The 14,498-nt window shown below is 42.3% G+C and overlaps 1 protein-coding gene across 2 annotated transcripts in view; it reads left to right on the forward strand.

Moving 5' to 3' along the window:
- Positions 1-14,498, forward strand: part of med23 (mediator complex subunit 23) — a 66,596-nt gene that overhangs the window by 39,566 nt on the left and 12,532 nt on the right. For both annotated transcript variants that reach the window (XM_084091604.1, XM_084091603.1), the window contains 4 exons: positions 628-808; positions 4,660-4,830; positions 11,533-11,749; positions 13,192-13,428. In XM_084091604.1, the coding sequence (XP_083947730.1) occupies positions 628-808; positions 4,660-4,830; positions 11,533-11,749; positions 13,192-13,428 (806 nt within the window). The remainder of the gene's footprint in view (positions 1-627; positions 809-4,659; positions 4,831-11,532; positions 11,750-13,191; positions 13,429-14,498) is intronic.

The raw sequence follows: 14,498 nt of genomic DNA on the forward strand, positions 1-14,498 counted from the left end.
TGCCAATAATGTCTGAGTAAGATGATATTTAAATGCTTAGTTTTATGATCAAAGCTCTGTAGTTTTAAAACATAATGTAGCGCAATACAACGATGATTGACAGATGAACAAATAAACCTTCCTCAAAAGCCTGATGATCATATTTTTCTAATAAATGATGATGGATGATCGAGTAAACCTCAGTCGCTTCAGTCCAGGTGAAATATAATAACAATATCAAAGTTATTCTTGCGTTTCCTTGATAAATCAGGTCAGATTTGACACAGAAAGACACGTGAAGCTCGAGCTGAAGGAGGACGTTTGTACAGTTACACTGAAAGACTTTTACTGGATAAAGCGATAACAGTCACTGATGTGATATTTAGACTCTTCCTACTGCTTTCATTCCGTCTTCCTTAGATAGATCTTTGCTTTGATTTTTACTTGACCAAATAGTTTTTGACGAATCTGACTGCGAAGACGCTGAACTGGAAATTAAGTCATATTCATTTTAATAGGCGAACGTTTACCTATTGACGTGAGTGTAGCAGCCGAACAAATCAAATTCTGTCGTCAGATGGACTCTAGCGTGGGAATGCCGAACACGTTCTGCTGCATGCTAATGGTTTTCCGTCTTCCTCCCCTCAGGGTGCTGGAGCGCATCGGGGCGCGGGCGCTGGTGGCCCACGTCAGGACGTTTGCAGACTTCCTGGTGTACGAGTTCTCCACGTCAGCGGGGGGGCAGCAGCTGAACAAGTGTATCGAGATTCTCAACGATATGGTGTGGAAGTACAACATCGTGACCCTGGACAGACTCATCCTCTGCCTGGTGAGCCCCGGGCCTCCTCCTGTCCCACTGCAGCACTCTTCACTTGACCCTGAGAACACTGGCTGTCAGTGAACTCAAAACAACACTGCAATAATCTGCAACATTAGCTTGTTTTACAAGTTTCAGGTCAATGACTTCACAGTGATGGCTGTATCTGCTGTCGTAGATTTTTCCCTAAACCTAACTATCTGTGGCGTCACCAAATCGACACCAATACTTTTACCTGGGGCGTCTACAAATTGACACCCAATTCCTTAAACTGGGGCGTCTACTAATCGACACCCAATACTAGGGATGTCCCGATCAGGTTTTTTTGCCCTCGAGTCCGAGTCATTTGATTTTGAGTATCTACCGATACCGAGTCCCGATCCGATACTTCTATAATACATAAAAAAAGAATAAAGAAGAGCAAAAAACAGATCCAGGATGTTCCTTATTTTTTATTTAATTCACCTTATTTTAACATTCAACAACTCTGTTAACAAACAGAGCACTTCTGTGAGGTAGCTTGAACAATCAAGTAATAAATAACATAAATTCTTCACTTTTGGACTTTAGTGCAACAGTAAATATAAAAAAAGTCTAATATTTAAACAAATAGCACCTCAACTTAAAATACCCAGCAGGCATGTAAACAAATAAAAAATAAAAGTGCCACAGTGTTTGCAAAGCCAGTAATGTGCTTTTAGGAACTGCACTCGCCGGTTTCACACTGCACGCGTCAGCAGAGCGTGCAGCGTGTATTTTTTTCGGCGCCCATGTTAACAGATTAGAGCATTCACACACACCGCACGCAGAGGCGGCGCGGCAGCGCGTAGAGCAGAGCAGAGCAGCAGTGCCGCGATCGTTTCGGCGCAGAGTCTATTTTTGCTGCGCCGCTTACGCTGAATTAAAGTGATATGCATTGATCATGGCCAAAATACACTGCAGTTTTATCCAAAAAGTGCATTGATGATATCTGTTGTGTTTTAAACAGTCGATCAAATGACCAACATCAATTTAAAAAGAAAACAAATGTCCAAAAACAAACTTGTTGCCAGAACAATAAAAACAAAGATGAACCAAAAGTTATATTTATGAAATTATTAAAAAAATAAGCTTGTTGACAAGTATTTTCTCTTAAATGTATTTGAAAACGAAATAAAGCAATGCCAACTTATCCATTATAGAGTAGGCTACTCTGTCTGTACACAACCCGCGGTTCAGCCGCGCGTGACAAACGCTGCCAGTGTGAAAGCAAATCGCGCGTGTCCTGCTCCTGCTCACCAGATATGCACTGCTCCTGCGCTGCTTACGCTCTGCTAACGCATGCAGTGTGAAACCGGCGTAAATCTGTGCCACCGCATAACTATAGATGTGTTAAATAATAATGAGAATATATATACATATATATCCGAGTCCTGATCGGGAGGTAACGTCCGATTCCGATCGAGTCTGAAACCACGTGATCGGGCCCGATTTCCGATCACGTGATCGGATCGGGACATCCCTACCCAATACCTTTATACTCTAGCTCTTGCATCTTCAGTCGACAACTGGCCGAGTCTTACTCTAACTAACTTGCTTCCCTAAACTAGCCTACTTCCTAAACAAGCTTCCTAATCGACAAACAGACTTCAGCAAATGTCCTTTAAATGCTTTAATCACGGCCAGGAGATCTTCTCGAGCAGTTCTCAGGGAATCTCTCCCAAGAAGAAGCAAGGCTGGAGGATCTCAGACAATTTCCATTGAGAATCCCACCAGAAAACACGGATACAACGTTTTTTATAGAATCGAGAAAACAAATAAGACTAACATGTCACCTTCAATATGATTGGTTCAATTGGTTCAAAAGCCCCAACCTTTTCCCTCTGTCACTGGCACAAGCTAACTCTGATTGTGTGATTACTTATCACAAGGTTTGAGAACTAGTAATCTGTCTAGTTTCACTTCCCCTATTTGTTATTTACACACACACACACACACACACACACACAATCAAAGTCACAAGTTTTCCCCAAAGAGTTTGGAAACATTTAAAAGCATATGAATGTTGTTCCTGCAAGAAAAACAAATGTTAGTTGATTAATTAAACTTGATTAATTAAAAAATCCATCACACTGCACACGGTTACTGTTGAAGCCAGTGAATGACCGTCATTGATCATGTGACTCTGTACAGACGGTCAGATTTTGTTATTCCAGTGAAGCTTAAGACGATCTCAAATCATGCAGGAGAACATGATCCTCATGTTTAGTTCATGCTGCTATCGTTAAAGCTAAACAGAGACGCACCAAATACTGAGACACTGGAACTTCAGTGAGTAATTATACAAACCAATTGTTAAATCATTGACAGATGGTTGAAAGACCTAATCATTGGAAATTTAATTAACAATCTGCATTTAAATCAGAGTACTGCGTGACCAATATAAGCAGCGGCACAACGGTTCATATGCTCATAGTCTCCAAATTATGACCAGAAACGGATATTAAGTCTGTTTTAAACCAATGTAGGATAATAGTTATAATGCGCTAACAGCTGGAAACTCTGTGTATGCGTGCAGTGTGCGCATGTCAAAAAATCAATTCCGATTTGAAGCTTGTGACGTATACACGCGCACATCTACCCGATCACTTTATTTAGCGTTCATGTAAACTACGTTCGGATTCATCAATCGGAATGAATTCGGTCCGATTGAAATAAAAGTTGTGCATGTAAACATAGCCGTTGTAGTATTTAATGTTTGACTCATGGATTTATTGGCCTGTTACTGCAACATGGGAGAAGAGCTACAGGTGAAACATCATCTGTGTGTGAGAAGCGAACAGAAACCGCCCGGGGATCTTCTCATCCGCTGATCAATGAGCTTCCCGCTGCACTGAACACGGTCCATTTATCAGTCCTGATCGAGCGGTGCCTTCGCTGACACCGACCCTCCCTGCGGTTCACAGAGACCTGCGGCGCCTGAAGACTTCACTGCACACACACCCTGCTCCTCTACTGATGAGGAAAACACTCGTGTTTTACGTAAGCAATAAGGTACGAGAGGTTAGTGCTGTATCGTGAATAAGTCGCGGCAGAAGGGAAGCGGAGTACATTATCCACGATACAGCACTAGCCTCGAGTACCTTGTTGCTTTTATAAAGCGGTTACCACACAATACATATGTTATAGCCAAAAAATTTTTATCAATGCAACTTTCATGAGATAAAATCACTAAAAGCCTTCCTTCCGCTGGAAAAAATAGTCCCTGACCGTGAACAGCAGCAGAAGTTACACACATTATTTCCCCATTAGATGGCGGCAAAGACCGTCTTTATGAGCGAGTCTGTCAGTAGAGAAGACTTTTATATTGAAAGGACTCAAACTTGTGAACACAGAGAAGGAAGACGCAACTGACAGATGACTAGCGTGTCAGCGCACGGGAAAACCCCTTAACTGTTTAAAGGACAAGATATAGCAGCGGACATTCAAACTGATATTTTATTATGAATATAGGACTGACCTGAAGGAAGATGCTATATCTACTGTAAATGCAGGTACACTCACTTACTCGATCTCTCACAATACTCTACTCTATAAGCTTCAATGAGCAATATCAATGAGAACAATGTTGCTAAGAGTGGTTGCTAGGGGGTGTTGTGTAGTGATACATAGAACCGTTGGGTGAAGCGTCATAGCCATGCTTTATCGTGAATTAAACACAGCTATTGACCAATCAGAATCAAGGACTGGAACTAACTGTTTTATAATAATACACACACACTGGAAAGCATGTCCTGAGAGCTCTAATGTCTCAACATGCTACACTAAACAAACATTTCCAAGCACTCGCCGTGGCACTGAACGTTGTGTGTGTGTTCATGCAGGCGATGAGGAGTCACGAGGGGAACGAGGCTCAGGTCTGCTACTTCATCATCCAGCTGCTCCTCCTCAAACCCAACGACTTCCGCAACCGCGTGAGTGACTTTGTGAAGGAGAACGCTCCAGAACACTGGCTGCAGAGCGACTGGCACACCAAACACATGACCTACCACAAGGTACCGCAACACACAACCTGCTACACGCTAACAACACACACCAAACACATGACCTACCACAAGGTACCGCAACACACAACCTGCTACACGCTAACAACACGCACCAAACACATGACCTACCACAAGGTACCGCAACACACAACCTGCTACACGCTAACAACACACACCAAACACATGACCTACCACAAGGTACCGCAACACACAACCTGCTACACGCTAACAACACGCACCAAACACATGACCTACCACAAGGTACCGCAGCACACAACCTGCTACACGCTAACAACACGCACCAAACACATGACCTACCACAAGGTACCGCAACACACAACCTGCTACACGCTAACAACACGCACCAAACACATGACCTACCACAAGGTACCGCAACACACAACCTGCTACACGCTAACAACACGCACCAAACACATGACCTACCACAAGGTACCGCAACACAAAACCTGCTACACGCTAACAACACGCACCAAACACATGACCTACCACAAGGTACCGCAACACACAACCTGCTACACGCTAACAACACGCACCAAACACATGACCTACCACAAGGTACCGCAACACACAACCTGCTACACGCTAACAACACACACCAAACACATGACCTACCACAAGGTACCGCAGCACACAACCTGCTACACGCTAACAACACACACCAAACACATGACCTACCACAAGGTACCGCAGCACACAACCTGCTACACGCTAACAACACACACCAAACACATGACCTACCACAAGGTACCGCAGCACACAACCTGCTACACGCTAACAACACGCACCAAACACATGACCTACCACAAGGTACCGCAACACACAACCTGCTACACGCTAACAACACACACCAAACACATGACCTACCACAAGGTACCGCAGCACACAACCTGCTACACGCTAACAACACGCACCAAACACATGACCTACCACAAGGTACCGCAGCACACAACCTGCTACACGCTAACAACACACACCAAACACATGACCTACCACAAGGTACCGCAACACACAACCTGCTACACGCTAACAACACACACCAAACACATGACCTACCACAAGGTAACAACACACAACCTGCTACACGCTAACAACACACACCAAACACATGACCTACCACAAGGTACCGCAACACACAACCTGCTACACGCTAACAACACACACCAAACACATGACCTACCACAAGGTACCGCAACACACAACCTGCTACACGCTAACAACACGCACCAAACACATGACCTACCACAAGGTACCGCAACACACAACCTGCTACACGCTAACAACACACACCAAACACATGACCTACCACAAGGTACCGCAACACACAACCTGCTACACGCTAACAACACACACCAAACACATGACCTACCACAAGGTAAGAACACACAACCTGCTACACGCTAACAACACATCAAACACATGACCTACCACAAGCTACCGCAACACACAACCTGCTACACGCTAACAACACACACCAAACACTGACCTACCACAAGCTACCGCAACACACAACCTGCTACACGCTAACAACACACACCAAACACATGACCTACCACAAGGTACCGCAACACACAACCTGCTACACGCTAACAACACATCAAACACATGACCTACCACAAGGTACCGCAACACACAACCTGCTACACGCTAACAACACACACCAAACACATGACCTACCACAAGGTACCGCAACACACAACCTGCTACACGCTAACAACACACACCAAACACATGACCTACCACAAGGTAAGAACACACAACCTGCTACACACTAACACCAAACACATGACCTACCACAAGCTACCGCAACACACAACCTGCTACACGCTAACAACACGCACCAAACACTGACCTACCACAAGCTACCGCAACACACAACCTGCTACATGCTAACAACACGCACCAAACACATGACCTACCACAAGCTACCGCAACACACAACCTGCTACACGCTAACAACACACACCAAACACATGACCTACCACAAGGTACCGCAACACACAACCTGCTACACGCTAACAACACGCACCAAACACATGACCTACCACAAGGTAACAACACACAACCTGCTACACGCTAACAACACACACCAAACACATGACCTACCACAAGGTACCGCAACACACAACCTGTTACACGCTAACAACACGCAACAAACACATGACCTACCACAAGGTACCGCAACACACAACCTGCTACACGCTAACAACACGCACCAAACACATGACCTACCACAAGGTAACAACACACAACCTGCTACACGCTAACAACACACACCAGACACATGACCTACCACAAGGTACCGCAACACACAACCTGCTACACGCTAACAACACGCACCAAACACTGACCTACCACAAGCTACCGCAACACACAACCTGCTACACGCTAACAACACGCACCAAACACATGACCTACCACAAGGTACCGCAACACACAACCTGCTACACGCTAACAACACGCACCAAACACTGACCTACCACAAGCTACCGCAACACACAACCTGCTACACGCTAACAACACGCACCAAACACATGACCTACCACAAGGTACCGCAACACACAACCTGCTACACGCTAACAACACGCACCAAACACTGACCTACCACAAGCTACCGCAACACACAACCTGCTACACGCTAACAACACGCACCAAACACATGACCTACCACAAGGTACCGCAACACACAACCTGCTACACGCTAACAACACACACCAGACACATGACCTACCACAAGGTACCGCAACACACAACCTGCTACACGCTAACAACACGCACCAAACACTGACCTACCACAAGCTACCGCAACACACAACCTGCTACACGCTAACAACACGCACCAAACACATGACCTACCACAAGGTAACAACACACAACCTGCTACACGCTAACAACACACACCAAACACATGACCTACCACAAGGTACCGCAACACACAACCTGCTACACGCTAACAACACGCAACAAACACATGACCTACCACAAGGTACCGCAACACACAACCTGCTACACGCTAACAACACGCACCAAACACATGACCTACCACAAGGTAACAACACACAACCTGCTACACGCTAACAACACACACCAGACACATGACCTACCACAAGGTACCGCAACACACAACCTGCTACACGCTAACAACACGCACCAAACACATGACCTGCCATACGCTAACAACACACATAAACACAACCTGCTACATGCTAACAACACACCAAACACATGGCCTGCTATACGCTAACAACACGCACTGTAAACACAACCTGTTACATGCTAACAATATACAACAAACACAACCTGTTACATGCTAAAAACATAATGAAAACAACCTGCTACATGTTACATGCTAACACACTGAACACATAACCTGCTACACGTTCACACAACAAACACACAACCTGCAACTTGTTACCAACACGGCCCAAAAACAACCTTTTACATGTTAACAGAACACAACGAACACAGCCTGCTACACATTAACAATACTCACCAAACACACAACCTGCTACACACTGACAACACACAGAACAGTCAAGAAACTGTCAAGAAATGTTAAATTGTCTTATTATCGTTATCAACAAAATCCCATAAAATATCAAGATATATTTTTGTCGATATCTCACAGGCCTAGTGGCTAGTGTTAGTGTCAGCATTAGATAACACAAGTTGGATAATGGCATCAGCAGCGTCCATAAAAGCTGGCAAATTATTGGAGAAATGTGTGAAGAGCCTGTGCTCAGATTATTCTTCCATCCAGTGCTAATAACTGATTATTTAGCAGACATAACAAAACAACCTGGAATATACAGTTGTGTTTAGCACATTTATTTGCTAAGCGTCGCTAACAAAACTCTGAATATCTTTCAAAGATTTTATGGCATTAGCCTCACAAACGTTCACTAATCCAGGGAATTTTCTTCCTCATTCCTCATTTCTGGCAACAGGCGACTTTTTCAATCATTTACATTAAATTTGTATTAATCTGACTGTACTGTGGTTGAGTTACTGTCTTTAATGTCCTTCATGCTCAAACGACCGCTTGCTTATTCAATCTGTGTACATAAACATCTGTTTTAATGTGACCTGCCAAGTTAAATAAAGAAGCGCACAGGCAACGCCGGCTACCCCAGAGCCGTACGTCTCTCACAGACGTTACATATGGATTTCTGTATAATTCTATTGTTGACCTTTAGAGATGAAACAGAAAACCATCTTAGTTCAGGATATTCAGCGAAATATCAAGTTTGATGAGTGTCTGAAATGTCATAAACACAGTTATTATCCCCCATCTTTATTTCTCTGTGGCATTTTAAGTAGAGATTGACCTCAGATTGCCGTGACATTTCGTCTTGTGTGTATCCGTGCTGAACGGCAAACAAAACATAATTCAGCAGCACACAGTTTGACCCGAGCTGAACCCCACCATAAGACTAAAGCCAACATGTGACCACTCTGAGTTTATAATACTCTTGAGATTCTTGGTAACGTCCCCGGCTGCTGTTATCTAACATGGTAAAGCTGTTATCTACTGGGTAAAGACTGAAGTATACACAAGAATGATAACTATTACGATAACAATAGAGATATAGTTCTAATATCCGTTATAAATATAAAAGAATAGCAGGGTCCACAGCACAACTGGAACAATAAAGGCACAGAGAAATAATATAGTTGGAATCACTTTCAGAACGATTTTTCCAGCTGATGAACAATAAAAAACACTGACAGCCAATCAGAATCCATCCTGCTTTAAAGAGAATTTAAAGTGGCAGATGCACACGTTTATAATAAAGTGGAAGATAATATAGTTATCTCAAAGACCAAGAACAATAGCTATAAAGTCTTAAAGTAATAGTTCTCCAGAAAATGATAATTCTGTCTTTATTTACCCTTATGTCGTTCAAACATCAATGACTTTCATTCATCTTAAAAACACACATTATGATATTTTATCATTTCTATCCCTCCAATGTCCACACATCCAAATCTTTGATGCTTCAAAACAATCATAAAGACAGTGTAAAAGTGATCCGTATGAATGGAGTCTTCAGAAGAAACACAATCGCTTTATATGATGAACAGGTTTAATTTAGGCTTTTATTCACATATAAACACCCATCAATACATGTAGAGCACATCAAATATGGTAAACATAGTAGCTCAAATGGGTCACATGTCACGTCACAATTGATTAAACCTCATTGATTAGACATTGATTAAACCTCTGTTTTCATATCGATTACATTTACAATGTCTGAACATTTTGAAGCGTCAAAGTTGTTGTAGAATGCAGTTTCAATGGAGCGACCAAAATCTCTCGTGTTTCATTAAAAATATCTTCATCTGTGTTCCAAAGATGAACGAAAGTCTTCGGGTTTGAGAAGACGTGTGTAAATGATGACAGAATTATCCATTCTTGGTGCACTAACACTTTAATACACATGTAAGCCGTAATAGCCTATGAAATGCTACCATAAATGCTCAACTGAAGTCAATGTTTTTTATGATTGGTCCAGCTAATGTCTAGTCACCTTAATTTCTAAAGCGTTTTATACAATACAGATTGTTTTCAAATAAGTTGCACAGTAATAATCAGGAATCAATGATGCATCATCAAATATGAGATAAAGTAGGTCAAAAAAGACAATAGTGTCATTATTCAGTTCAGTGTAACTGTGTAAAGTTCATCAATTATGAGTTCAATGCATCCATAAGGAGTTCTACAGAAGACAATAGTGTTATTCACTTTGAGTCGGTTTACTGTTGATTCAATTCAGTTCAATAACTGTGATGTGGCAAAGTTCATCAATTATGAAACACAGTCGACTCCGCTGTAAAGAAGCTCTGCAGGAAACAGTAGCTGCATTTCCATTACCCTTCAAATTGCGCAAATTGAAAATACGCCCAATGGAAACACGTCAATTTCGCGAAAACTCCCATTTATCGCAAAAAAGTTGTTCCGCTCGCATGAGGAGGTTTTTCAGGCAATTCGAAAAATAAATATTTCGCAAAACTGCAATGGAAACAGTTTTTGCGCATTTACAGTCACCTGACGTAGATATCGCGGTGTGTTTGGACAGAATACGAGACAGAGCTCTTTATTAAACTCATATAAGACAAAATAATTACAGGAATAATGGATTCTAAACCTCAAATAAATGCCACAATCAAGACCTCGCAGCAGATCTGAGGGAGAAACACCCAGAAACTCCTCATATGAGCCGCTCACAGTATAATAAGGGTCGTTCCTCACCATTAATGCTTGAAAACACACACACATCTCCTTCCATTAATAATAATAATGGCTAGTGGCTGGGATATAGTACATAAACCCACCAGCGTCCAATGCCATGGTTTTTGGAATGATTTTACTGATCGCGAAAAATGAAGTTTTAGTCGCATAACATCAATTAATGGAAACGCTGTAATTTCGCAATAGTTTTTTGTCGACATTTTAGAAAAAATCGCAAAAGTTTTGCGCAAATCTTTAATGGAAACGCGTCTACTGATGTGATCATCCAGCCTAATTCAGTTCAAGTTTGGTTCTCATCCAGTAGTGTCAGTGCAGTCAAACCGTTTAGCCAAAAGCCGGCCCATTGAGCGCCTGGATTACAGCGGTCTCGGAGTCAGGGTTGGGAGGCGTTATGATGGTTGTGCTGGTGATGAGCTCCTCCGCTGTGCTTCCTGCAGAAGTATCCCGAGAAGCTGTACTTCGAAGGCCTGGCGGAGCAGGTCAACCCTCCCATTCAGCTGCAGTCCCAGTACCTGCCCATCTACTTCGGGAACGTGTGCCTGCGCTTCCTTCCCGTGTTCGACATCGTCATCCATCGCTTCCTGGAGCTGCTGCCCGTGTCCAAGTCCCTGGAGACGCTGCTCGACCACCTGGGCGGCCTCTACAAGTTTCACGGTGAGAGGCAGGAAGGCTCGTGGATCTCACGCTGGGAATTAAAAGAGTTTAAATTATTATTTAGGAGCACCTATTCTGCTTTTTTCCATCTGTCTTCAGTGTGTGATGTTGCCGTTTGAGCATGAAAAGCTCCAGCTCTTCTCTATATCAGAGTCAGTGTTTCTGAACTCCTGAGACGCCTCCATTGTAGTCTTGAGTTTCTTCCGGGATGAACACGTCACAATATTCCTCATTATAATAATTAATGTGCAGAATAAAGGGGCGGGGCCTGGTTGAGTTCGTATGTAGTGTGTTAAACTGGTGGTTATGGTAAGGGGCGGGACATTTCCCAAACACACTCGAAGCGCTCGACCAATCACAACACACTGCTCCAGCCGACCAATCAGAGCACAGTGTGCTTTTCAGAAGGAGGGGCTTCATAGAGACAGGAAGTAAACAGAGTGTTACTGACAGACTGGGAAGAGAGGAGCCGCAACAATGGAGAATATGAGGAAAATAATCAACATTCAAGCAGGAAAACCTGTTCTAGTAGAGCCTGAAACAGCAGTTTCTCAAGACTTTGAGAAAGGGCAGAATAGTACTCTTTAATATATTTAAGTCCCCCTGTAGTCAATTTTATCCCTTAAAACTCATCTTTGATCACCAATGTTTTTTCCTTTAAAAAAAAAATCTCCATGCCTTAAAATATCTCAAATGTAACTCGACACCCTTGCCTCATTTAGTATACGTGGTTCTATGAATATGCAAATGAGCCCCGCCTCCACTCACTCACTCAGCTCAGAGATCCACTGGTTGACGATCACACGTTGATCTGATTGGTTACAAGGTAGTTTGTGACGTCAGAAACACCAGCGATTTCAAAGCGTGTTTTTGAGACTGTCTTTGGTTCACTGCAGTTTTAAGGAGAAAATACTCAGCAATGGAGTCGACTTATGAATTTACACATGCTTTGTCTTAAAGCATATTAAAAACACCACATAGACATTTAATCAACATTAAAAACTTAATATTTACCACAGGGGGATTTTAAGATATCAAACTTTAAATTAAAATTGTAAATAACACATAATCAAGATGTAAACTGCAATCATGGGGGTCTTGATAAGCCTAGGGCTTCTACCTATCCCTTTTCGAACAGGTTGATTATCATGCTAAAACTTGTTTATTTATTTGTATGGATATTTCATATGCATTGCTGTCTTTTTTAATTTTATTGTTATTATTATTTTATTAATTGTTCGAAATAAAGATTTCATTCATTCATTCATTCATTCATCATATTTCTTCCCCCCCCCCCCCCCCCCCCCACACACACAATAAGTTAAATATTATTGTTCTTACTGAAGAGCAGAGTTTTTGAATTGTGATTTATTAATTTGATTAATTAATGATTACTTTTTTTTTTGCTTTTACTCTTTTACCATAAAACCTTTGACATGCAGATCGTCCGGTGACGTACCTGTACAACACGCTGCATTATTACGAGAGACACCTACGAGATCGCACCAACCTGAAGAGGAAGCTGGTCCATGCCATCATGAGCTCGCTCAAGGACAACCGCACGCCCGGCTGGTGTCTCAGCGAGACCTACCTGAAGTGTGGGATGAACCCCCGGGAGGACAACATCTGGATCCCCGACGACACCTACTACTGCAAACTCATCGGGCGGCTGGTGGATAATATCCTTTCCTGAGCGCATCACAGGCAGCGACGTCACGATAATGCATTTAAGAGATACAGGGATGGAATTTTTTCCCGTATCTCCAATCTGAGATGTATGACCCATGTGAATTGGGTCAATCTGAGGGAAAAAAAAATAGTTAGGGAGTGGTGACTTTATATATTTTAACAATATATGGTTGTGAGAACATGATTCGGAATAGTGTGATTATCTCATATTAATATTAATATATAGAGTAATTGAATTATGTATATGTATAGTAATATATAAAAAGCAGGTCATGATATGGTGTTTTTGGTGTCTGCTTCAGAGTCGCTTATATAACATGTTTGGAAACACTAGCCATCTTCCCAAATTTGTCATGAGCATCGCTGATAAATCTGTTGCAGAAAAGCAGCTTAATGGTCTCTTTGGTTTTCCGCCTAAATAAATATGACCCGTTCAGGCAAAATGAGTCACAATGAGAAAGTTTATCTCTATCAAAATCATGTATGATTTGTTTGATTTGGACAAATCAAAATCACCAAGCAAACCAATTTCTGATAATAACACCAAATTTGCCACTCACCAAGTCAAAACCAAATATCTATAGGAAAAATATATATTCAACTTTTTTTCCCATGACACCACAATTGTTTGATTAACATGAATGAAACAGACAGCCTATATATTCGTACCTACTGTAACGCACGGATCTAATATAATGTTACACATCAGATGATTTTCCCTAACTAAACGTTTATTTAATAACGTTAAGATATTTTTTGCATAAATACTCGCCAAGACAGATATTTTTAAATACTGTAATTCTGTGTATGTGTGTATATCAGGATCGTCTTTGTGCGCACGCGTCGGATCTGTCAGTCAGCGCCAGTAAGATCGGTTTTCATGGACCAAGGAAAGGTGGTAGTCTCAGAAAACGTACAAATAAAGATACTTTTAGATGTTTAATCGCTTTTTGGAGCATTGGGACCGCTAGACGAGGGCTTGATGAACTCAAAACCTCAAAATCATAACATTTCATTTGTTTTGCCTGTAGCTCGAAATGATCCTGTGTGTATTCCCACT

This window comes from Abramis brama, assembly GCF_963993115.1.
Source record: "Abramis brama genome assembly, chromosome: 18".
In the NCBI taxonomy this organism is placed as follows: domain Eukaryota; kingdom Metazoa; phylum Chordata; class Actinopteri; order Cypriniformes; family Leuciscidae; genus Abramis; species Abramis brama.